Source organism: Triticum aestivum, chromosome 1D, assembly GCF_018294505.1.
Source record: "Triticum aestivum cultivar Chinese Spring chromosome 1D, IWGSC CS RefSeq v2.1, whole genome shotgun sequence".
Lineage (NCBI taxonomy): Eukaryota > Viridiplantae > Streptophyta > Magnoliopsida > Poales > Poaceae > Triticum > Triticum aestivum.
This window is the reverse complement of record NC_057796.1, coordinates 58,142,968-58,167,778: the sequence shown is the minus strand read 5'-3', so window position 1 is coordinate 58,167,778 and position 24,811 is coordinate 58,142,968. Positions and strand designations below refer to the sequence as shown.

Here is a 24,811-nt window from a genome sequence, read left to right as displayed (position 1 = left end):
TGCCGGCGGCTGTGGTCCTCTGGTTCTTCGCCACCACCGGGTTGAGACGAGGAAAGGGGATTAGGATAAGGCGTTCTTTTCGGAGAGAGATGGTGGATGGGTAGCGTTGTTTTTTTCAGCGACGAACATACGTGGGGCTTTTGTCCGGTAGCGCGTGCGCTCGAGACAGCAATCCAGCGCACCTGCGCGATTCAGAATTCGGGTAGAAAGATAGGGGAAAGTGTGCAGCCGGCGATGGGCCTGGAGGAAGGCGAGAAGCCGCACGCCGTGTGCCTGCCGGCACTGGCGCAAGGGCACATCACGCCGATGCTGGAGATGGCCAAGCTCCTGCACGCCCGGGGCTTCCACTTCACCTTCGTCAACACCGAGTTCAACCATCGCCGGCTGCTCCGCTCCCGCGGGACGGCGGCACTCGACGGCCTCCCGAGCTTCCGCTTCGCCGCGATACCAGACGGGCTCCCCCCGTCAGAGGCCGACGCCACCCAGGACGTCCCCGCCCTGTGTTACGCCATGGCGACCACCTTTCTCCCCCACCTCCAGGCCCTTCTTGCCAAGCTCAACGACCCGAGCTCCGGGCAGGGCCGGCTCTGGCCCTAGGCGAACATGGGCGACGCCCAAGGGCCCATGTTTGGGGGGAGGGGGGGGCATCACCACATATGTGTATGTATACCTCCTGCTTTTATACGGGCTGAAAAAAAGGTTTGTGCTAAAGGGCCCAGCGGAAAAGGCCCCTGATCGGGAGAGGAAAAGGCACAGTATCGATCGACCAGGCACGCGGACGTCTCGCCTCCTGGTTCGCTTGTCTGTTCGACTTCGACGCCTCGCCTCGGCCGCCTGCCTATAACTTAAGCGCTTATCAGTTACTTATAGACGTCTCTAAATAAGAATGTGTGGTTAGATGTAAACTTTAATATTTTGTGCCTATATATTTATAGATGTGTACATATATTATCAGTGTAGGGGCCTATTTTTAACTTCGCCCTAGGGCCCCGCAAAATATAGAGCCGGCCCTGGCTCCGGGGTGCCGCCGATCACCTGCCTCGTCGTCGACGGTGTCGCATCGTTCAGCTACGATGCCGCGGAGGAGCTCGGCGTGCCTTGCGTCGCGTTGTGGACGTCCAGTGCCTGCGGGTTCATGGGATACCGCCACTTCCGTCGGCTTATCGACCGTGGTCTTGTGCCTTTCAAAGGTCTATCTACACCGTCCCGGGGCTGCTGCTTCATTTTTTGGCGCGCCATGATGTCATGAGTATTAACAGAGTGTTGCCTTTGCCGCTTGTGTGCAGACGAGGAGCAGCTGACGGACAACGGGCATCTCGACACGGCGGTCGACGGCATGAGCGGCATGTGCGACGGCATACGGCTGCGCGACTTCCCGACGATGATCCGCACCACCGACCGCGACGACATCATCCTCAACTACTCAACTACGTCATGCGCGAGGCCGAGAGGCTGTCGCTCCCAGACGCCGTCCTGCTCAACACCTTCGACGCACTCGAGCAGCCGGTTCTCGACGCCATGCGCGCCGTCCTCCCGCCCATGTACACCGTCGGTCCGCTGCATCTCCACACCAGCAACGTCGTCCCCACCGGCACCCCGCTCGACGGCCTCGGCTCCAACCTCTGGAAGGAGCAGGACGGCCTCCTCGCGTGGCTCGACGGGCACGGCGCCGGAGCCGTCGTGTACGTCAACTACGGAAGCGTCGCCGTGATGACGAACGAGCAGCTCCTGGAGTTCGGGTGGGGGCTGGCCGACAGCGGCTACGCGTTCATATGGAACGTCCGGCCGGACCTCGTCAGGGGAGAGACGGCCGTGATGCCGCCGGAGTTCCTGGCATCGGTTCACGGCCGCGCCATGCTCACCACGTGGTGCCCGCAGGCGGAGGTCCTCGGGCACGAGGCGGTGGGGGTGTTCCTGACGCACTCCGGCTGGAACTCCACGCTCGAGAGCATCTCGGCCGTTGTGCCGATGCTGTGCTGGCCGTTCGCCGGGGAGCAGCAGACCAACTGTCGGGATGGAGATAGGCGGCGAGGTGAAGCGGGCGGAAGTGGCGGTGATGATACGCGAGGCGATGGTGGGGGAAAAGGGACGGGAGATGAGGCGGCGTGCGGCGGAGTGGAAGGAGAAGGCCCAGCGTGCGTCGCTGCCAGGTGGGGCCGCAGAGGCCAACCTAGACGAGGTGGTTCGTAGTGTGCTCCTCGCCAAGTACAACATTTAGTAGTCGAGGAAATTAAACAAGCTTCACCGGGATTGTTTTAAAAAAAAAGCTTCACTTGTGCAGTTTCTTTTCTTCAAACTGGAGCCCGCCAAAAGATGGGGCCCGCACTCTGTGCCGGTCGATCAGCGCCTATCTACGCCGTACGATTCAGATTGTTGTCGATGTTGGAACCCCGACTCCTATTGCACACGCACAACAAAGTCAACGGAGCACGCAAACAGTCCGGACAGGTTTCACGGCTCGCAGCAGACCGGCTCCCGCTCGCATGATCGTGGCTAAGCCTCGCATCGCCAGCCGCAACATGGTGCACTCGCCGTCACAGCACGCCCGCTCGCCGTCCCCGGGACAGATCATCCGTTGGCTGCATCGAGTGCAACCGTCCGCCGGGTTGCTGTCGAGGCTCGTCGCATGGCTGCGCGCGCGCAACATCGTCGTCTTTCACTCTTTCTTGGGTCACCATTTTCTCATTACTGTCGTAGAGCCTTTTCATCGTCGATTGTAGCCATCGTGTCACCCTTGTCGCCGCCGCACCACCATTTCTCGCCGGTTGCAGCACATCACCCGGCCTGTCCCGGCACTGCGACTCATCCGTTGCAGCAACGCACTTCGCGCCAGTTCCAGCATGCGGCGACACCGGTCGCAGCACCGCATTCTACCGGTTCCAGCAAGCGGTGACTCCGGTCGCATCACCGCTCGCCAATTTCAGCATGCGGCGAAACTGGTCGCAACACCGCACTTCACCGCTTAGGCGTCGCCGCATAGTCTACAAATAGCAGTGATGCTGCCACAGGAAGGAAACGGCAGGCATGGCGTGGCGTTCGGGATGGGAATGGGCCGGGTCGGCCCGCCGGGTCGCTGACCCGCCCCGAAAAGTCGAGGCCAATGGGCCGTGTGGATCGGCCTCGAACCATAGTTGGGTCAGTGGAGCCGGCACCGACTGACCCAATGGGTCAGCAGGGTCGACCCACCTCCGAGGCGTGAATTAGCAGCTAGTTACTCGGGCATGTGTTTTGTTGCAGTGGAGTCGTTAGTTCGTTAGTGCCCGCGGGCGTAGCTAGCTAATTCCTTTGAATGTGTAACGTGCATGCATGTAGGATCAGCTGGCAGGCCCGCGTCGTGCGCGCGGACACGGCCGGGCCGGGCGGATCACAGCGCGCGCGGCCTTGCGTATGCATGCACCCGTAGCTGCAACATATCTGATTACCTTTCTTTTAATTGACATATCTAAATTTTTTTAGTAAAAATTGACATATCTAATTACCTGCGATACAAGACAAGAACTAGAATTTGGGCTGATCCGAGATACCCATTGGGCCAGCAAGGCCACTGGTTTTTTGAAAATGGGTCGACCCGTGGCCTCATAAATTGGCCTTGAGACCATGAGGGCCAGGTCCAAGGCCAGGGCCGGGTCGGCCCATTCCCATCCTGACGTGGCGTCTATGACGACGAAGCTGCATACAGCCAGCGGCTCCGGCAGCGTGGCCACGGCAAAAAAAATGGACTGACAAGAAGAGACAGGAAGGAAGTGGTGGACGCGGGTTGGCGACAAGGCGGCAACGCCGGACAATCACCTCCCGGTTGCTCGCGACAAGAGAGGAGGGAAGTGTGTGTGTGAGACTGAGGAGAAGCTCTCCCCATCTGGCCGTTTGGGGAAGAAGGGAATGTGGAGGATCATGAGCGAGATTTCTGGAGACATATGCCCGAGTGTCTGGGTTCCGCATGACGCGTGACATACTCCCTCCGTTCCTAAATAGTTGTCTTTCTAGAGATTTCAAATGGTTACCACATACGGATGTATATAGACATATTTTAGAGTGTAGATGCACTCATTTTGCTCCGTATGTAGTCATCATTTGAAACCTCTAGAAAGACAACTATTTAGAAATGGGAAATGGAGGGAGTATATGCGATTGGTTGAGAAAGGGACAAGTGAGACGAGCGTGCGGAAAGGTGACCGGATTAGGCGCTGGCTGGTCACCCGATTATAATCCTCTTAAGGACATTAATGGTTTCAAAGGCCAAGTTGAAGTTACATCGAGTCATTGCTGCAATGGAAACTGTAAGTACAGGAGAAGAGCACTTTTTTAAATCTCTCTTTGCAAGGGGATTGACTATGATGTTTAGAATTCTAAGGATGCATGCAAAGGAAGCTGTAAATGAGGGGGCTTCCCCACTAGAGCTCATGCCCGCTATGCGGTCAACATGATGAAACCATGACCCACATCATGATTGGGTGTGTGTTCGCAAGAGAGGTTTGGGCAAGGGTATGCCTCACCATGGGGCAACAGGGAAGAACCCCAACAACAAATGAGACACTACCCGAGTGGTGCATTCGGCAAGAGGAAACAGGACAACACCGAAAGATGGTGAGGGCAATTTGCATCCTTGTCCTATGGGAACTGTGGACGCATCGCAACACCGTGGTATCCGACGGAGTGATGCCATCTACACGGCAGGTGTTGCAGAGCATAGAAAGCGAGGCCCGAGCATGGAAGCAGGCAGGACTACTGAGAGGGGAAGCCGAGGCGTTTTTCGATGGTCTCGCATCGTGGGGTAGTAGTGAGTAGTCGACCATAGCATGCTGGATATGTGGAGTGGCAGTGAGCCACTTGTAAATATTTTTGTAACATCGAATGTGGAGGGAGTCTTCTCTATCCCCTTTAATATATGATACGCACACTCGTGCCTATTCGAGAATTTTTTTCTTTCTAAAAACGCTTTTCGCAAGGGAATGGTCTACCAGGCTTAGAATTCTAGGGATGTGAGCCTCTTTGGAAGCCCTCATAGTTAAACTACCGAAAAGAGATCAATGAGAACTGACCTTATGCTCTAATGGCCAGATTTGGAAAAAGGATATTTGGCCTTACCTATAGTCACCAAAGTTTTACAATCCATGAGGATTTTAACTTTGCGCCAATCCAGAACTTTAACTACTTGAGCCGTCGGATGTCACCTTGAAGCTTCAACCCACAACACTGCATTTTCATCAAAAGAAACAACTTGAATGAAGATGGAGTGGTTAGAGGTACGATTTTTGAGAAACACCAATGGTAACCACCTTCCTCAACTAGGAAGGATTAAAAGCCTGCATCCACAAATACTTTTAGGGCTTGAATGAATCTGAGATTACAAGTCTATGTACACTGCCAGTCCGTTGCATCTCCACGCCACCAACATCGTCCACGTCGGCACCCTGCTCGACAGCCTTGGCTCCAATCTTTAGGAGAAGGACGACATCCTCGAGTGGCTCAATAGGCACGACACCAGATCCTAAGAGAATAAAAATCATATATTTTAGCTCCCTTTGATTTGACACTCCATACTTAACACCTTCATTTTGGAAAGTGCTACAATAACTTCTTGTACTTGGGGATTATCAAGCCCTTTATGGCGCCATTTTCGGAGAGCGTAACGCTAAGGGTAAATATTCTCGTGTGCATCTATTGGCTTTACCACTAAGTAGCTTTTATTCTTGTTCTATAGTTGTGTTTCTGTCTTGTTATGGTAGGCAATGCAAAATAACCCCCCCCCCCCCCCCCCAGAAAAAAGATGTGCTTGCTACCTAAAGAGTCGAGGAACCTCCTACAATCGTCGATACCGCTGAAAGAGATTACATTGGTAGCTCCTTATCAATGAGCACACTTGTTAAAATGCCAACTTACTTGGTAGGGGGGACATCAGGAGAGTGTGACTACTTCAAGAGTTACCGCTTGTCTCAAAAGGAGAAACACTTGTGGGATTTAATAAACTAATTGCATTGGTATTCTAGAACTTTGTGTGCTCAATATGATACAACTTGTTGCTTTAGGAAGGATACTAAACAACCTTCATTTCAACCTAAGTACAATGATAATGACACATTGGCTCCTTATATTAAGGATGAATATGATTATTATGATATATTCCCTTCGTTTCTAAATATAAGCTTTTTTAGAGATTCCAATATGGCTAGTCCGTATTGAAATCTCTAAAAAGGCTTATATCTAAAAACGGAAGTTGTTGCTTTTAGAGGTGCTTATGAAATTGCCTCTATATTTGAATTTGAATTTGAAACTAATGATGATCCTTATAAATCTATAAAAACTTTGTTATACTTAAATGTTGCTTAAAAAATTTCAGTAACATTCCTTATATTAATAATGATATTAAGAGAGTCTCGGCTGTTTGAGAAAAGATTTATATTTTGTAGGAACCCATGGAAGAAAGAAATTGCTGAAACTGAGTGCTCCTCGTATTACACCAGGGTGGAAGGAGAATGCCCTTCGTGCGTGGGTTGCTGCCAGGTGGGCCCGCGGAGGCCAAGCTGGGGTAGGATCAAAAAGAAAATTCGTAGTTGAGGAAACGGAAAAGCAAACGAGCTCAGCTGACGCTCCCTAGGTTCCTAGCCGCCGCCGGCCCACCGCCGCTACTGCCGGTCCTCCGCCGCGGCGCGCTCAACCGGGCGAAGCCTCTGCTGCCCCGCCGCCGGTACAGGAGCCCAGCAGCGCTTCCCTCCGTCGAGCAGCCGCTCTCACACGCAGCGCCTCCCTCCCTGGGGCAGCCGCTCCCGCCTAGCAACGCCGCCGACCGAAGCTACGCCGGAGACCAGTCCTTAGGCAGGTAGCCACCACTCCTTCGTCCCCCCTCCCCTTCCTCCCTCTTCCTCATTCACCCTCCCTCCTTCCTCTTGCATCCATGTTTGTTCAAATTTTTGTTCTGATTTAATGATTTTTGTATCGGATGCGTACTTGCTATAGATTGGATATTGTGAGTATAATGATGGAATTTTCTTGATGAGTATTTTCTGCATGATATTTCCAATGCATGTTCAAGTTGACATGTGAAAAGATTTTGCTTGATAGGTGTTTGTGATAATGCTTGTAGGGGCAAATTGTTGTTCGAATTTCAGTTGAGCAAATGTTTTGGTCTAAACATGTTAGCAGTGAAACATGCAATGACTCACCATTTATATGAAAAACAAAAGATTCAGTTGTTTTATCCGCACTGTCTTGACCTGAAATCAAAGCTTAGCAGTAACATGCATTTTGACAGAGCAGGAGCTTTCTCTTGGTTATACTGGCCGAAATTGGTTTACACATTAGTACTAGTGGTATTGTTGGCATGATTGATGTCTCAAATCTTGTTTGTGATTGGGAATATGGTGGTACTATTACGCTGTGTTGTTGTTTTTAACAGTCAGACCTAAAATACTACCGTTTAAAGTGATTGTTTCTCCTTCTGCATGTTAGTTGATTGATCTTTAGGTTCCACCATTCGTGTTATGCCATGCTGCAAGCCTTTCATTGTTGGTTTCTTGTTTATTCATACTCCTACAATATTACAATTTCTCCTACAATTATGTGTTTCCTGTTACAATAGTCAATCATTCTTCGGGTTTTTACCTAGTCAACCTCACTAGCAATGTTACACAAGGCTTCATTTTCGGGGTTTGATGTTAACATTAATTTATGTTTCAGTATATATGCTAGGAAGGTATTGAATTGCATGTGTACGTACCTCCCAGTGCTACGAAAGGGGGTGTCACCAACACAAGCGAATCACGTTCAAGAGGAGGAGAGCGAAGATATCTTGAACAATATTCGTAGTAGGATAGCCGATGCGTGTTTTGTGAGAGCAAGATAGGTTAGCTATGTTGATGAAGGCCATCATCATGTGAACAATTTGTGTTCTGTATGGTCCATATCTTATTTATTAATATTTATACGCATGAAGTATGAAACACTACAATATAATCATTGAATTTCCTATATGTTATCCATGAATTGTCTAATTTTCCTTTCCAAAATGGTTGTTGAAATGCCTAACAATGTAAAAGTCACTGCTTAGTACATAAACATTCTTTCAGCCCCGAGGGGCATTACGGACAATTCATGCCAAATCTACAATTTCACAGTTGTCTCGACCAAACAACTTCCAGCCTTTTCACAGTTCTCAGCTCACAGCCGCTTTCTCACAGCTCGCAGCTCACGGCTGCTTTCTCAGAACTCGCAGCTCAACCAAACATACCCTAATTCTACCCCTTTGGAACTTGCAGTTGGAACAGGGCACCAACATTGTCAATTGGAGAGGCTTGGAGCTGCTTCGGCATCCTCAGGAGAGCAAACAAGAAGGTAATTTGCTGCTCCTAGCTTCTATACGTATTTTTTTTGTGAATTTTAAAAATAGTAAATCGTATCCCTTTATTGGCGCTTTTCCAAAATGACGAATTTACCTATCTGTAGATACTGATACACATATCGGCACATTTTAGCTCAGGAGAGCAAGCAAGAAGGTGATCTGCTGTTCCTAGCTTCTATACATATATTTTTTTGTGAATTAAAAATAATAGCAAAACGTATCTCCACATTGAAGTTTTTCCAAAATGGCAAATTTATGTATCCATGTATCATATCGGTGTTAGGTTCCCAGAAGCTCGCTGGAACTGCTGCCATGTCTTCGAAGGGCAAGAAGAAGAAGCCGTCGGCATCCCCGCAGCCGTCACCTCGTACACCTCCCTCTCGCGCCCGTGAAGGCACCGGGGGCTGCATCCTGGACCTCTCGTCCACCGCTGCAGCGGCGGCGGCACGGTACCCGGCGCTCGTACCCCGCGGAGGCGCGGGTTGTTTCGCCGGCACCGTCTCCGATGTGGTCTCCAGGGGCGGGAGCCGCAGTGGCGAGGGGAGGCTCTGGCTTGCCGAGCCCGCCATGGCCAGCACCGGGCTACGGCCTGGGTGCCTCGTCTTTGTATGCTCCTCACCAAACTTGTTAACTAAGCACTACACTTGTGTTTTCAATACAAACCATGCTCCATGTAACATCAATTATTGCTGTTAAAATTTCGATTGTGTGCCCACCTTTGACTGTGTAGATGTATCTTTGCTCTACTGGTGTAACATCTGGTCAACTGAATATACATTGATGGATCCACACTATTTTTCAATACCGCCGCAAAGAATCATATTTACAGTTTGCTGAAAATAAGATTAACGCATACAGTGGATTGCGGTACCCTGGTTGTAAAACTGACATTCGAGCTTCCCATGGATTTTCCAATAAAGATAAAACTTCAGCTTACCAGTGTCTATGTGTTGTTTTGTTCTAGTCAGCTGAGCTTCGTCTCCTTGTTCTTAGGTGTCACTCATTTCTTCAAGTAGTAACAGTTTAGATGGCTTCCCACTTGATAGTTTATTTGAGGAGTGCAACAGATTTTTTGATCTTGATGTGGGCAATGATCTCATCTCTAATGAAGCTGGGGTGAACTTTGTGACTGCTACAGTTTTCCCTTCACGTGAGGTATGTGCCTTTGTTATCTTTCTTCTCTTGGTGTATAAATGCCGCGAATGCCAAACTGTAAAAGTTTCTGATTGGATGGTCACTCTTATCAGGTTCAAAAGAATGACATCAAGCTCTCTTGGGATCTTGCCTGCACACTGGGATACCCTGTAGTAGGTCGTTCTTTGCTAATTAGCCCCGTATATACATCGCAAGCCCCAAAGCGAGCTGATTCTGGCGAGTTATTGCGTGTGATAAAATGCAGCGATCTTTATCTCGGTCTAGTTCCAACGAAAGTTGTACCGTCCAGTCATAATAAGTCGGAATCTGATTGCCATCCTGTAAGAAATGTGATGGTTATGGAGTCACCTAAAAGGATTCCTTCAACTCCTCCATGCAGAAATGAATCCCATGATGGTGCATCTAACAGTGGCTTTTCATTGTGCTTGGATCAAGCCACTGCAAAATCAGCATTAGCAGATGATAAAATAAATGACCTGCTGCAGACTTCTGCATCACGGTGGCTTGATGGTAGGCACTTACTGAAAGGAAACTATGTCCCTCTCTCAATGTGCGGGAAACTATCTATATTCGTAGTTTTGCGAGCAGAAACAGATGGTTCTGCCCTGGATGTAGTGCATGAGAAAAGAAATTCAATGTCTAATGCAGATGTCTCTGGTAAATTGGTTGAAACCCCTGCTTTGTACCTTGTCGACAGAACCACAAAAGTGCACCTTTCTGATTTGTCATCTTCAAAGGAGTTTGGGTCAGATAAGCTAGGGTTCCCACCAGAATATTCCATCTGTGCTGATACAGGAAGTGAAGATGCCAATCATGATCAAAGGCTTGGTGGGTTATCTGAAGTGTCAGCAAAAGTAAAAGAAATGATTTCGTTTTCGCTGGCAGATCAAATTGGTCTGCCAAGGAATGGCCTGCATGATTTACCAAGGTATAGTGTGAACTTGTCCCCCTAGATTGCAAACACATTTATTTGCTAGTTAGCAATATACTATTTTGTTTCATTTCAGGTATAAAGGTCTTCTTCTTTATGGTCCACCTGGAACAGGGAAAACCTCTCTTGCTTCTTCATGTGCCTATGATCTGGGAGCCAATCTTTTTACAATCAATGGACCAGAGATCATTGGTCAGTATCACGGTGAAAGTGAACAGACATTGTATGATGTTTTCACTTCAGCTAAGCAAGCTGCACCTGCTGTGGTTAGATTTTCTTCTAATGCCAACCACTTCTTTTCATTGTCATGTCAACAGCACTTGAAACTTACTTTTAGTCTACTACCTTTTTAGGAAGCTAATGTCACAATTTGTTAACCTTTTCTCCCTCACCCTGTATCATGTGGGATAGAAAAATGAGCAATCTTTTTCTTCATGAATTCTAGAACCTGAGTTAAAATGATTCCTATCCTCAGATGGTTACCCTTAGTATTCTAGATGAAAATAAAGGTTTGATAAAAGCATTCAACATGCCTATATATATTTCATTGGTCATCCACCTTTAGAGGAACCTCATCCTTTACACCATCTTTTAACATTTTAAGTGAAGTTAGAAGTTACTACCATTTTAAAATCAATTTAACACTGTTACTGCAATTGAAGAAGATACAAAATTTGAAGAAGATAAAAAACAAATATATCTTATGAACTAGATTTTGGGTAAGCTAGGTGTTATCATCCATTATCTCTTGAGTTATTAGTGCTCAAAATTAGTAATAGCTCCTGTTATCAATGTTTATGGATTGAATGAAGTATTTAATTACAAATGGTTTCTATATACTTCGATGAGGACTTATGAATGATTAGCAATATGATTATTGATGTCTATGGATTGAATTATTTAATTACCAATGGTTTCTCTATATTACAATGAGGAAGTATGTGATGTCTTAATTAATAACAATATTGAGGATTGATAATATGTATCTTCATTGATGTTAGATATTTATTGATGAATTGGATGCGATTGCTCCAGCCAGGAAGGATGGAGGCGAGGAGTTGTCTCTTAGAATGGTGGCCACTCTGTTAAAACTAATGGATGAGATTGGCCGTAATGATCGTGTTATCTTAATTGCTGCTACAAATCGTCTTGAAAGTATTGATCGTGCATTACTACGACCAGGAAGATTCGATCAAGAAATTGAAATAGGTAGAAATCTTTGATGTTTTTCATGTACCGCAGTTCTATATCTATTCTAGGTCAGTGCTGTTCTTTTTTAAGGTATTGTGTGCAGTCATCCCCTAACGAAAGGTATTGTGTCCAACTAAAACCAGTACTAGTATATGTGCCGAATACATGTAGGATTCCTTTTGCTGGTAACATCATCCATTTAGGGTGGTATCGACAAATAATTGTAGGCGATTGATGAATCCCCCCTCCTCCCCCGGCGAAAAATAGACAATTTGTTATCTTGCATTTTAAGTACTTTGTGGTACTTAAGAGACATCATGCCCCATATACTGTTATCTGCATCAGTTTAGTACTAGCTGTTTTCAGAACTTCGGGTAAACTGAGGTTGACTGCTTACAGATAGCGTCAAATGCAAGCTGACTGTCATCGATGATAAGCCTAATGTTGAAATAATAGGGTTGTCCAGTTGATAAATTGTTGAGCAAGTCAAAGTTGATCAGTTGTTGATTCACTTGCAGGAGTACCATCTCCAGGACAGAGGCTGGACATACTTCACCACCTTCTAAGTGGAGTTCACCACTCTCTCACTAGTGAGGAAGTTGAGTCCCTTGCTTTTGCCACTCATGGATTCGTGGGTGCTGATCTAGCTGCACTATGCAATGAGGCTGCATTGAGTGCTCTTCGCCGTTATATCAGTGTAAAAGAAAGTTCAACCCAACTACTTGGTGATCATGACACAAATGCAGAAAAGACTAATATTCAAGAAATTGATGGTCTTTGGGGTTATGAAGTAAGCTCATTATCATCATCTCTCTCAAAGTTAACCATGTCAATGGAGGATCATTGCTGGACCAATAGAGGTGATATCATAGAAAGTAGCGAGCCGGATGATAAGAAAGATGAGTTGCTATTGTTGGTGACCAAAGATGACTTTGAACAAGCTAAAATGAAAGTTAGACCAAGTGCAATGCGTGAGGTATCATTTTTACCCACCTTATATGTTCATTTAGTGTTTCTTTCTCAGATTTCTTCTCTTATTACTTGCTGTGATTTCTTATCTTGTAAGCACCATTTCTTCTCTCTTGCTTTTTTTTTTCTTTCTTTTCATATGTTTGTGTCAATATCTGCATCATGGACTCCAACTGACGAGCAGTGAAAACTAAACTAAAAGTTGCACATTTCAGAACAATTGATATGAAATTCTGGTATAACAATTCAGTTTAATGTAAGGTGTTCTTGATTTGGTTGGTTGAGATGCACCCTGTGTGTTATTATCTTATGGGAAATAAACACCAACATCAGTAAAATATGTGTGTGCTCTGTAGAACGTAGCACAATGTTAATGCTTCCATCATTTCCTGTACAGGTAATGCTAGAGCTTCCGATGGTACGATGGGAAGATGTTGGTGGTCAAGCCAGGATCAAGAAGCAATTAATTGAAGCCATCCAGTTGCCACAGAAATGCCCAGATGCGTTTGAACGCTTAGGGATCCGCCCTCCTAGAGGATTGCTAATGATTGGACCACCAGGTTGCAGTAAGACATTGATGGCTCGTGCTGTAGCTTCTGAAGCAAAAATGAATTTCCTTGCAGTTAAGGGTCCTGAGCTTTTCAGCAAATGGGTTGGTGACTCTGAAAAGGCAGTGAGATCATTATTTGCGAAGGCGAAGGATAATGCGCCTGCAATATTATTTTTTGATGAAATAGATGGGCTTGCAGTAACTCGTGGCCATGGAAGTAATGGCATATCTGTTGCTGATAGGGTACTCAGTCAGTTGCTACAGGAAATGGATGGTAAGCCTTATTACTTCCTTAGGGACTGTTGGTTGATCCATGATGGTAGTCCAGCAACTGGTCACTTGTTACCTCAGTCTTTATTTGATCAATCATTGATTTTTTATTAAGTAGTTAAATACTGGAAAGTGGGTTACTCTTGTATTATAGGCTGTCATTGATTTAATTGATGACTATACTACACAAATCAAGCAGTCAAGCATGTAAATTAGAGCAGATATGACGTTTCTACTATTTCTTTAGGTTCTACTGGTTGATTCCACACATGTTATAATCTTATATAATAAACTAGGTTACATTCATTAAAATGGACAATTACTAGTCAAAATTGAGGCCCCGGTATCTTACTATCTTATTAGTTACTGGGCTCTCTGCTATTTGCTTGTCTTTTCATTGTTTTAGTTGGAAATGCTGATAACCTACTATCTGGACTCATGTTACATATCTTTGCCAGTTATGTTTTGATCATCTATAATTACTATGATTGCAACAGGTTTGGACCAGAAGATTGGTGTCACTGTTATTGCAGCTACGAATCGTCCTGACAAAATCGATATTGCACTTCTGAGACCAGGTCATCTGTCTTAACTACACATACATGCACATGCATTTTATGGTCTACGCTTCTTGTTGGGTTTCACATGCAATGTTCTCTATCTTTTGTTGGTTTAACTTCATGAATGATGTGTGCACTAGGTCGTTTCGACAGACTGCTTGATGTTCAACCACCAGATGAAGCTGACCGTGAGGATATTTTCCGGATTCATACACGCAAAATTCCTTGCAGTCACGACGTCAATCTAAACGAACTTGCTAGACTCACAGAAGGCTACACCGGTGCCGACATAAAGCTCGTCTGCAGGGAAGCCGCCGTAGCTGCTCTTGATGTATGCTGCCTGCTCTTTGCCCATTCTGGTACACAAGGACTAGATGTGTTTTCTTCACTAGAAGCTTGCTGATAAACTATTTGGATTTTCACCAGGAGAACTTTGACATCCCAGAAGTAGCAATTGTACACTTCAAGTCGGCAATCGACCGAGTAAGTCCATCAGATATGCAGTTTTACCAAGAACTTGCGGCGCGATTCCGCCGACTCGTTGATGACACAGATAAAGCAACAACGATGGGAATACATACCGAAACTGCCATTTAGTATCCCTATATCTGTAGATAGAGGAGAGCAGTTCACTGTAAGCCATTCCTTATATCCTCCTCGTTACCTCAATGATTCATCATTAGGTCCTAACATGTTGTTTTCTACTTTATCTGTTCCAGCTAATACCAGAAACGAAAGGAAAATGGAATTTATGTTGACAGTTGCAGTATTATGATCCTCTCCAGCATTTCCCGCATCTGGAATTCTTTTTTGTTCTGGTAGAGGCTAGTAGTGCAAGTCAAGAGTTGCATCTTTTTCCTTGGATGTCCAATGGTTCCATCTAGTACTATTTTTGTAGTGGTGGCTCTTGAAAGAGAGAGGATACTGATTACTGGACACAATCGCCTGTGCAATTTTTTGCTAGTCATGTACCCGTGGAGTCTAGAATTTTTGTTGTAGAGATTGCCAAATGCTGGTCGTCACTCCTGTTCAAATTTGTGCACATCTTGACTGCCAGTAATGGCATCGAGGAATCATATGCACGCGGTGCGGAGAGTTTGGAATCCCAGTTCAAGAGCCCATGAAAAAGAAGACCGCGGGGTGAAAAAGCCCGAACCCTTTTGCCCGACGCCCGTCAGGCCTGCAACATACCCACTCCCTTGCTCGTCTCCCGCCACTCCGGCCATGGACGCAGCTGGCTCCGCGTCTCACAGCCGCAAGCGCCCCCTCAATGTTGATCTAGTGCACAAAGCATCAGCCTCCGCGTCTCACTAAACGTTCTTGTTAACTTAAAAAAAAAGAACCTGAACATTCTTGTTACTCTGTTCATTCCTTCACAAAACATCAGCCGTCAGAGCATCACTGCTCATGCCTACAATGTCCATGGCTAGCATCCACAATATGCAGCACAGCAGGAGGTGATGAATCTAGCCCTCGCCATCTCCATTATATGGTACAGTTAGTAATTAGGACCTGCAGCATCGTGGCATGGCAGCACCAAAGAGTAACAACCACTATCGCTGCCAGCTGATCTGACCAAAACAAGCTCTGCCAAGCCCGAGGCTCACCCGGCCGATCACTTGCGAGGCCTCCCTCGCTTCCCGCTCTTCTTCCCACCTCGTCCCGAGCTCCCGGCTTCCGGAGTAGCAGCGCCAGGGCTGCTGGTTCCCTTCTTGGGGCGGCCTCTGCCTCTGCCCCTTCCTGACGGCATTGGCTCCGGAGTCGCCGTCTTGGCCCCCCTGCCTCTGCCCCGCCCGCGACCATGACTGCCACACTCTGCCTCCTCCTTCGGTACCTGTCTGATCCCGTCCTCGGCTTCTGGTTCTGCGTGTTCCGAGGCTTTCTTGCGCTTGTTGGACCGTGAGTTAGTGGTGGGAGATGCCGCCTTGGTTACCTGCTCCGGCTCCGGTGTCTCTTCTGCTGCGGTGAAACAAACGGTTCAAAACCATCCACGCTTAGATTTCAGTTCAGCGACTGTGAATGTTAACCCAACTCAATTTCAGTTTTACCATTTTACGCTGAAAGTGCAGTAGGAGAGAAGCATCTTGTTAGGTGTACCGTCACTACGGAGTTTGCTTGAAAATTTGGTACATGATTGCCATTTACGAGCACTACATATGTTTTGCGCATGGAAGAAGCACTAGAATTGGATGGACCAAAATGATCAGGAAAGCTATAAGCTAAACAGAGCCCACTACATCAGAGCACTGGAATTGGATGGACCAACAATGGCTAATGTTGACAAACATCGCACCACGACCCTTGGCTACCTTTTGCACACTAATGCAGTTTCTATTTTCCAGTCTGATAGCAAATAGCATGAGATCTGCGATAAGTTGCCCAAACCTTAGAAGAAACGGGCTGACCAACGTATTGGCCACATAACGACAAGTTATTCGAGTGAGTGAGAATAGGATGCAGAATTTCATGCATATTAAGTGCTGATGCTCGACATAGTGGCCACAGAAGAAAAAAAAATAAAGACCAAAATGCAGCAAACGATCGACTAATTGTTGGGCTGAAAGCATGGCAGTGGAGAACATCTCAATTTATCAACATCTTCTCTGTTCCGAAAGCATTAGGATCGACATTAGGAGGAGAGATACTTGAAAGTCAAAACCAGCCACCTGAATCTGTGGCGGTCACTGCTGCATAGATAAATAATTTTATTGTGAACAGGCCAAAACTAATAATGACCAACAACCTACTCGATATTTTCATTTTTCTCCTGGCTCCTGTGATTTTCTTAACCCAAAACTAAGCTAAAGTTGGGCCAGCTTGAACTACGCTTGACAAATCGTGGCACAAGGGGGGTAATGGGCTATTCAGCATGGTAACCTGTGCATCATGTACATGCCATATTTAAATAATTTAGGGAACGTCATTGAGATGTAACAGCAGATTTTGCAATTCATACTTTCCTAGATTTCTTCTACGATCCCTCTGATGCTGTTTTAAGAAGTTTTTAACCTTCACATGTGGAGAAGCTGACACGCATAAGGCCACAATCATACCAGTTCCAAACTCTACAGACTAAAACTAAGCACCGAATAACTATTGGCAGGATAGCTAGTTAATTATATTGGACAAGAGGGCATACAAAAAAAGTTATGAGCAAGGAACAAAGTCAGCAAGACCATACTATAAGTCTAGACCTGTAGCCATGAGTTGGTCGTGAGATCTTATGGGTTTCACCTCTAGCCTACCCCAACTTGTTTGGGACTAAAGGCTTTGTTGTTGTTGTTGTTGTAGACCATATACTAGTAAAAAGTCCCCACCCATGTTACGAGCACAGAAAACTGAGTATTAACAAGTTTCATGGGGTTACTGCTTACCAGGCTGTTTTAAGTGGTATAATCAAGATGCCATTTTGTGGACCGGATATTGCAGACTGCAGCACATGTGTGAGAGTCACTAAATTTGAACCAGAAATTGGTGTGCAGTGATGTCGCTAAATTGCTTCCCTATGAATATGTGATGGCATGGTTGTACTACACTGGAGGTGCAAGAATATATGTGCTACTGCACATTTGCTGATTTACAAATGCACTTGCTAATTTATAATTGTTGGTTCCTGCTACTATACACCACACTATATATCAATTTCAAATTTTGATCCTTCTTGTTAGTTGCTTCCTTTTGCAATTTAAAACTTCTGAAGTTCATGATAAATCTCCAAGTCATGATTTCACTAACATTCTTTTAGCATTTAATGTTCAAGATTGTTTTGTAGTATTTAACTATTTAATCTCATATTACGTCAAAATTATGAGATACATGCATCATATATGTTTTGGTGATGTCTGAATATAAATATATAAACCAAGAACTTAAATAGGGAAACTGGCTACAAGAATGATTACTGTACAATTGATACAAGGGGAGGTGACCTGGCAAGTACCTGTTTCGTCGATTGCGGGATGTTGGCTCGTCTTTGGTTTTGGTTTTTCTTTACTGTCTCGGCGCGGAAGAAAGTAGAGCTTTTTCGTGTTCTCTAAAAAGCCGAGTAACAGTTAGCTAGTTTCAATATCTTGAGCAAGGATAATAGTTTCCTTTGCAACAGATCAAGCAAGACTAGAATGATATTGGCCCATCAAATTTCCAAGTTCACAGACAAATGAAATTTTAATAATTGTCATCGTAAGAATACATAAGAGAAATGCACACCTTGAAAGAGAGCATCAATATCACCATCAAAATTATCCAGCTGCGACAAAAGTAATAATACATGTATTAGACATTAGGTAATAGAAGGACGTAACAGAACATCCATATTATGGGGTATAGTTCACTAGTATCTCCTGTTGAGTACTCTACTGTTCCCGTAAAAAGAAGGTAGTAAGTAAACTAGTCACATTCCTGGGTGTTGAAACATGTTATTGTCAATCTAAGCACTACAAGATGTGACAACTGACAACCAAAGAGAAGAGGGAGGCAGGTATATGAGTAAATGACACTTTTTAAACTGACAAACAATTTCTCAAAAAAGGTTTATGGATCAATAACTCCAAGATATTTTTGTTTCACTGTTACCTCCTAAAAGTTAACTCCTCGTCATTAGCATGTGTCTGTGATTAATCACCTGGCTGTTGCTAATATTAATATGCTTTGATTAGTTGGTTTAGGAGATGTCTGTTAACAGACATAGCTCACTACATTACTCAAAGTCATGCTGCTGATTTATTCAACCCGTTTCTTTAGTTTTGCATAAATAATTTTAATAAATTGCATTAAATTTTCACCCTACCAGTAACTTCAAGCGAGTAAACAGCTCTTGCATGAAATCCCATTTAGTTACCTGGTCAAGCTTATCACCAACATTTGCCCTGTCTACAACAATCAGAGACATCCCAACTCCACAACCAACACTGCAGAATTGTTCTGAGCTTAGTATAGGATAATAGTATGAATAGAGGATGCCACTACATTTACATGTTGATTTCATGCAATTACCTTGTAACATGCATTCCTTCAAGAATGTCAACCCTTTTAGGATTTACAGATGACCTGTATATAATGCATAACAATAACTGGTAAGAGAAGTTAAATGGTCGAAATCTCGAAGGTTGCAAGACTTGTATTTCACATGACATTAGCATTTTAAATAGATGTACTTTTGTGTAGGGCCATAACCAAGCTCTCCATATTCAGAAAGACCCCAACTTATGCAAGAATCCTCTGCACCAACAATATGGTGCATGTCGCCAGAAGCCATGCAGCGGATGTTCCAACCGCTGAAGCAAACAAATCATCTATTAAAAAGATAAGTGAGGATAATACCATTTCAACAGAAAGCTCTGATTATGAGAATAGCTAAACAGCAGAGTGTAGCCATCTAAGACACTGTTCATCACTATGGTATTTCACAGTTTGTAAGGAACCTTAAATCTCTAACTGGCTTAGGATACATGCACTCATCGCCCCAGTTCTTCAACTTTCCCCACACATACAGCTGCCCACGACCTAAAAATCAAACCAAATGACCAACAATTAATTAAAATATAGCAGTTCCAAATATTGCAACACAATCAACAGAACATCAATCTGATTGAAAGAGTGCAAAGGTATAACGACAATACTATTTCCCAACCATATGTGATATGAGATCTAACTTGCAGATGAAAAATAGGATGACTCAGGAATCATGGCATATGCCTCCTTTTGTAATGCAACTAAACCCAAACATCATAAATAGTCAATAGAAAATAAAGACTATTGTTCTTCCTTAGTTTGGATAATTATTTGCCCAGAGTGGTATGCCCATCCTAAAACAGGACAATCTGATTTGATGCTCACAACGTCAAGTGACCAGATATTTCCATGAATAGTCTTACTCTACAAAATGCTCAGTGCAATAAAAAATCTGCTAATGTATTTGATTTACATATCTGAAAACACATATCTTTGCATCTTCAGCCACATCTAGACCCTGTCTATAGCACCCCACTTTAATGATAAAAAGCTGCTCTTACACTCCATCCGTCCTAGTTTGCATGGCGTCCTCGTCTTTTGTGATTTAATTAGACCAATAATAATAAGTAATGTGCCATAAAAACTATACCATTGAAACCTCTTTTCGTGATGGTACATTTTTTCTGGCACATAATCTTACATTTCATTGGTCAAAGTTAAACACTAAAACACATGGGCACCATGTGAATTAGGATGGAGGGAGTAGGAAATTATGTATGGGCAGTATGACAGGAGAACGGAAATGATAGTGAACATTTACACGATGTTTTCCTTCAACTGAAATAATTTAAGAGCAATATTATCAGAAAGTACCCAAGTTTTGAGCTCCTTTTCAAGTAGTAACGCGCACAGAAGCATACACTTAAAAGGCAACAACGTTTGACAGCTTTTAGGCATATGTATGCAAACATAGAGAAAATGCTAACATATGATACAATAATGTTTGTCAGGCTTGAGAGGTTTGGTCTTCAACAGGCTAAGTTCCATTGCTAACTCAATTTTCCTATGCCATCTCACTTGGATGTTTGAATTGTATAATCAGCTCACCAAGACATGCAACACAAACATAACTAAAAATATCAGCTTAAGGTGCAAGGTAAACTAATCACAAGAGCTGCTTGACCCATATGTGACCCTCGGCCAAACTATATTCTCAAAACTATCTTTTTCTAGTATATTTTGTCATATAGCCCAAGCAATAAACTCCTGTGGTAATTAGTTAAAAAAAGGCGCACCTAAGCGAGCACTTGAGCGCGCCTAGGCTCTAGGCGTTGGCAAAACGCATTGCGCATAACTGTGCTTAATCTGCGCATAAGCATGCGCTTTGGTCAGTAAAGCGCAAGGCGGTGGCAAAACGCACAATTAACGCCTAGCGCTTTTTTGAACTATGGGTAATTTTATCCCAGAGTGCATGATAAAATAGCAAGTGCATCAGATATATATGCATCATACCACCGGCAGTGCACGCAGAACTTGCAGAACCAGCTGAGATAATATCACTGGGAGATAGCATATTGTTCTTTTGAAATATTTCAACGAGGCGTGGTTGCCACTCATCTTTCTGTTCATTATGACCCAACCTACATCGTAAGAAAGTGGACAGATGAACAATGTAGGATACATCATGAATACGGTGAGATACACCATACATGACAAGAATAAGTTACCTTCCATATCCACCAAAACCCCAGCTGGTAAAACATAAAAAGGAACCATGTGAGAGAACATAAATGTGACATGAAGGAATCATATTAATGTATGCAGAAAGGGACTTTTATACAACATGTATAGAGACACTAGTTAGTCATAACTATCTGGATTGTAAGTTTGTAACATTGTCAAACAAATGGTGGAGAAGGAACATACGTGTAAACAAAGCCACTTGAATCAACTGCAACTGCAACATCCAAGTATAGCAAAGGTTTTAGTATCAGTGCTGATCCTCAAGACTCAAATTAACAAGAAAATGAAAGAAAGGAAAAGAACCTGTATGATTTGTTCCACATGCAACTTTGACAACGGTCTTCCCAGATAATGCAGCTATTGCCCTGGGGTGGGGCTGGGGATCATATGTTAGCCTTACCGATGATGCATTGGCATTATACTGTAACATCATAAATCAAATCACAATTAGTGATGATAGCAAATTTAGTAGGTGTGATTGACTGATTGTTAACAGAGTAGCAATTGACCTCATTGTCGCTTCCATGGCCAAGTTGGCCGTACTGGGGAAGACCTGCTGTGCTGAATAGCACAGAAGAATAGAATACATATTCAAAAAATTGACGAACAAGAACGAGACCACTAAATACAGCCAAAGCATATACTAAATTACTAATCGAAAGATGTTATCATGAGAAGATGATCAAAGCCTTTTGTTTATTCTGAAAGAGGAAAGAGGTTGCTAATCGTTAAGTTTTATAGTTTCAGCAAGGCCATACAGTATGGAAGAGCCCTCAACTGATGATAGCCAGACAGTAAAGTCGGCACCACAAACAGCATTAGTTGCTTTAGTAACGAGGCAGGGGACTGGCGACACCCTAGTTCCTGCACCAAATTTAGAACAACACATAGTCAGGGACAACACCAAAATAACAGCACTGTTAGAACCCAACGGGAAAATGAGCTTCCCATATGGTCAAATTCCCATGAAATTGTCAGAACTACCCCATCGTCCTGAACAATATAGTTCTGTATGCTCATGGCATAAATATTTTTATTGGTTTCGTTATCACCCAGACAGGTAGATTCCAAGAACAGGTAACACCGTAACAGAACACAATTGTAGATTATATAATACTAATGTCTCATATGCTCCTAGCACAAAATGATATTTCCGTACACCAGTTGTATTTGTTGCACTTCTAGTTGTGTCATCTATCAATCATAAAAATAAAGGAAAAGGTGAGGGAGTCAACCACTCCTTAGTGAACCCATCCCCAACTGGCCATGTCTGTTGTCACCAAATGCAAAGGACCTCCCATCGTCAGTTACGACCACCGTATGATTTCTTCCAACACCTGCTGCGATTATGTTGTATCTGCAGAATTGACAAGTGCTGATTAGCATTTACAAACATGTTGAGAAAACATATAACGCCGTTGGGCTATTCAGTTCAAGTATGTTGGATGGTACATATTCATGGGTTCAGCAATACCATACACACCTTTTTTTTAAAAACTAAAATGAAGGACAATGCAGAGGAATCTCACTTTGATAGTTTAGAAACAACAGTTGGCAGGTTACGCAAGAGAGTGTCCCCATGCCCCAGCTGCCCCTTCTGCTAGAAATAACAGTGTTAAGTAAGAAACATAACAAAAATTAAGCATCGACTCATACTTATACCTCATTTCGACCCCATGAGAAGCAACGGCCGTCAGAACTCAGAGCAACACAGTGGCAAGCCGCTGGCAAAATGCAGGAATCCATTAGCAAAATCGATATGACCATAACTCGATTTTACTACTACTTGACAGCATTCAACAAACGCTAGGACCATCCACCAATCTAGGCATTTCCGCGCACAAACTGGGCGAATTCCCATGCCTCCTTATATCAGATGAAGAAATACAGTGGAGGAAAGTAAGGAGCTCATCTCAGAGGCGGAGGAGGGGAGGAAGGAACTCACCGCAGCCGGAGGCGACGAAGCGGATGTCCACGCCCACGAGAGGGCGCAGCCGCGTCGGGGACACCAGGTTGCCTCTGCCCTGCACCCCGCCCTTCACCGTCCGGCCCATGATGTCGAAGCGCACCGTGCCGCAGTACAGCAGCTCCCTGCCCCCCGCCTCCGCCGCCTTCTCCTCGCCTTCCGCGGCGGCCGCAGCCGCGCTGGCCGGCATCCTCGCCGCGATTCCGACCGGAAACCCTAGCTTCGGTGGGGCGGAAGCGGAGAACTGTGGAAGCGAGTGGGGAAGAGGGTTTGAAACCGAGTGCGGCTCTGTAGAACGGAACTTTTCGCGATTCGCGGGGTGTTCTGCCCTGCCGCAACGGCTGGCTTCGCTCCCCATGAAGCGGCAGGGCCAAACTGACATGGCCCAGTCTACTGTAGTACGGGCCGAGATCGAAGCCCAGGCCCGTGACAACGTGGGGGTTCTCGCTGAAGGTTTTTTCTCCATCAGTGGGAGGAGACGTTCTCGTTGACGACGAGGTGCCTACAGTACCTTCATAAATTTTAAAATGATACGACGGCTCAGTCTTTCAATGGTGCTCATAGAGGTAGGGTGCGCGTGTGTGCTTTCATAGGGGTGAGTATATGCACATGTATATGAGCGCTTCTGTCTGTACTGATGTTTAAAATAACTCCGATTAATGTAAAAGAGCCTATTTTCTCCACCGCTTTTTCTGTTTTATTCAGTTTTATTCACGTTTTTTTCGTTTTCTATTTTCTTCTTCATTTTTCCATTTTTTTGCATTTGTTTCTTAAGTTTTTTCTTTGTTTTTTTTTCATTTTCATTTCTTTTGTTTTCATTGTTTCTTTTGGTTTTCATTCAACATTTTTTTATATACCAACAACATTTTTCTAATACAAGTTTAACACTTTTTCAATACAAATTTAACATTTCTAATATGTGGTCGACATTTTTCCTATACATGTTTTTAACATTTTTCAAATGCTTGATTACATTTTTTTAATTCAAGATTAATATTTTTTGAATACATGGTCAACATTTTTCCTTTGGTTTATTTCGTTTCTTTTTTAGTTTTCATTTTTTGGTTATTCTTTTTTTTCATTCTTCATTCTTATATACATGATCAACATTTTCAAACACTTGTTCAACATTTTTATATACATGAGTAACATGATCAATATCTTCTTCAAATACTTGTTCAACATTTTTTCAAATACTTGTGCAGACTTTTTTCAAATATTTGCTCAACATTTTCCAAATGTTTTTGTATTATATATATTTAGAATATTTTAAAGTATAAAAAAGTAAAAAAGAAAAAGAAAAAGCGTGAAGAAAAAAATAAACGAAAAAAGGATGGTGTTTCGCGCGCGTGTGGGCCAGCCCAACTAGTTGTTCGCTTCAGCGAGGGGTTCTCTCCTGTCTCGTCCGAAATCCCAAATTAAGGAGTACTCCTTTCAAAGATCACTTTAATCTCTCATGTTGCGACAAAAGGCGCACTGCCAGGGAATTTTTCTCTTTTTTTGTAGATATGTTTCTTCAAAACATTTTATCTCTTAAGCCGAGCGTCCAAACCTTAGACCGTTTTGACCGTTGGATTCCTCATGTCGAGATCTTCAAAACTAGATCACATGTCGATAGGTTTTCACAAACATTTTTTTTCATGAAAAAACCACATGGGGAGCATGTTTTTTTATCCCTTTCCGAAAGCCA

The 24,811-nt window shown here is 44.2% G+C and overlaps 2 protein-coding genes and 1 pseudogene across 5 annotated transcripts; 2 read left to right on the top strand and 1 right to left on the bottom strand.

Moving 5' to 3' along the window:
- Window positions 1-234: 234 nt before the first annotated feature.
- LOC123157800 (7-deoxyloganetin glucosyltransferase-like) lies at window positions 235-2,218 on the top strand (annotated as a pseudogene).
- Window positions 2,219-5,250: 3,032 nt separating this feature from the next.
- LOC123180282 (protein RCC2) lies at window positions 5,251-23,434 on the bottom strand. 3 transcript variants are annotated; one of them, XM_044592275.1, is made up of 17 exons: window positions 23,101-23,434; window positions 22,818-22,879; window positions 22,685-22,752; window positions 22,391-22,512; window positions 21,914-22,019; window positions 21,665-21,716; window positions 21,459-21,576; window positions 21,339-21,369; window positions 21,140-21,163; window positions 20,925-21,052; window positions 19,382-19,463; window positions 19,115-19,234; window positions 18,954-19,007; window positions 18,799-18,868; window positions 18,168-18,207; window positions 17,902-17,994; window positions 5,251-5,488 (listed from the first exon to the last, which is right to left on the bottom strand). In XM_044592275.1, the coding sequence occupies exons 1-17, from the start codon at window positions 23,309-23,311 to the stop codon at window positions 5,322-5,324; spliced, it is 1,548 nt and encodes a 515-aa protein (XP_044448210.1). In that variant the 5' UTR covers window positions 23,312-23,434; the 3' UTR covers window positions 5,251-5,321. The 3 variants fall into 3 exon arrangements, with proteins under 3 accessions (XP_044448210.1, XP_044448208.1, XP_044448209.1); XM_044592273.1 differs by lacking the exon at window positions 5,251-5,488 and adding an exon at window positions 15,301-15,920; XM_044592274.1 differs by lacking the exon at window positions 5,251-5,488 and adding an exon at window positions 15,301-15,917.
- LOC123180281 (calmodulin-interacting protein 111) lies at window positions 6,521-14,971 on the top strand. 2 transcript variants are annotated; one of them, XM_044592272.1, is made up of 14 exons: window positions 6,521-6,813; window positions 8,253-8,328; window positions 8,440-8,489; window positions 8,619-8,941; window positions 9,329-9,490; window positions 9,583-10,418; window positions 10,498-10,687; window positions 11,423-11,630; window positions 12,131-12,588; window positions 12,979-13,405; window positions 13,899-13,979; window positions 14,102-14,292; window positions 14,388-14,595; window positions 14,681-14,971. In XM_044592272.1, the coding sequence occupies exons 4-13, from the start codon at window positions 8,648-8,650 to the stop codon at window positions 14,556-14,558; spliced, it is 3,018 nt and encodes a 1,005-aa protein (XP_044448207.1). In that variant the 5' UTR covers window positions 6,521-6,813; window positions 8,253-8,328; window positions 8,440-8,489; window positions 8,619-8,647; the 3' UTR covers window positions 14,559-14,595; window positions 14,681-14,971. The 2 variants fall into 2 exon arrangements, with proteins under 2 accessions (XP_044448207.1, XP_044448206.1); XM_044592271.1 differs by having other exon boundaries at window positions 6,521-6,817.
- Window positions 23,435-24,811: the final 1,377 nt, after the last annotated feature.

What these genes read in the sequence shown, in the direction of transcription:
- LOC123180281 (XM_044592272.1), top strand. Translation starts at nt 8,648, where the DNA reads ATGTCTTCGAAGGGCAAGAAGAAGAAGCCGTCGGCATCCCCGCAGCCG. An exon ending in GGCCTGCATGATTTACCAAG is followed by an intron (nt 10,419 to 10,497) that starts GTATAGTGTGAA and finishes GTTTCATTTCAG; the next exon opens with GTATAAAGGTCTTCTTCTTT. An exon ending in GTTGCTACAGGAAATGGATG is followed by an intron (nt 13,406 to 13,898) that starts GTAAGCCTTATT and finishes TGATTGCAACAG; the next exon opens with GTTTGGACCAGAAGATTGGT.
- LOC123180282 (XM_044592273.1), bottom strand. Translation starts at nt 23,311, where the DNA reads ATGCCGGCCAGCGCGGCTGCGGCCGCCGCGGAAGGCGAGGAGAAGGCG. An exon ending in AAGCCAGTTAGAGATTTAAG is followed by an intron (nt 19,235 to 19,381) that starts GTTCCTTACAAA and finishes TGTTTGCTTCAG; the next exon opens with CGGTTGGAACATCCGCTGCA. An exon ending in TATTGATGCTCTCTTTCAAG is followed by an intron (nt 17,995 to 18,167) that starts GTGTGCATTTCT and finishes TCGGCTTTTTAG; the next exon opens with AGAACACGAAAAAGCTCTAC.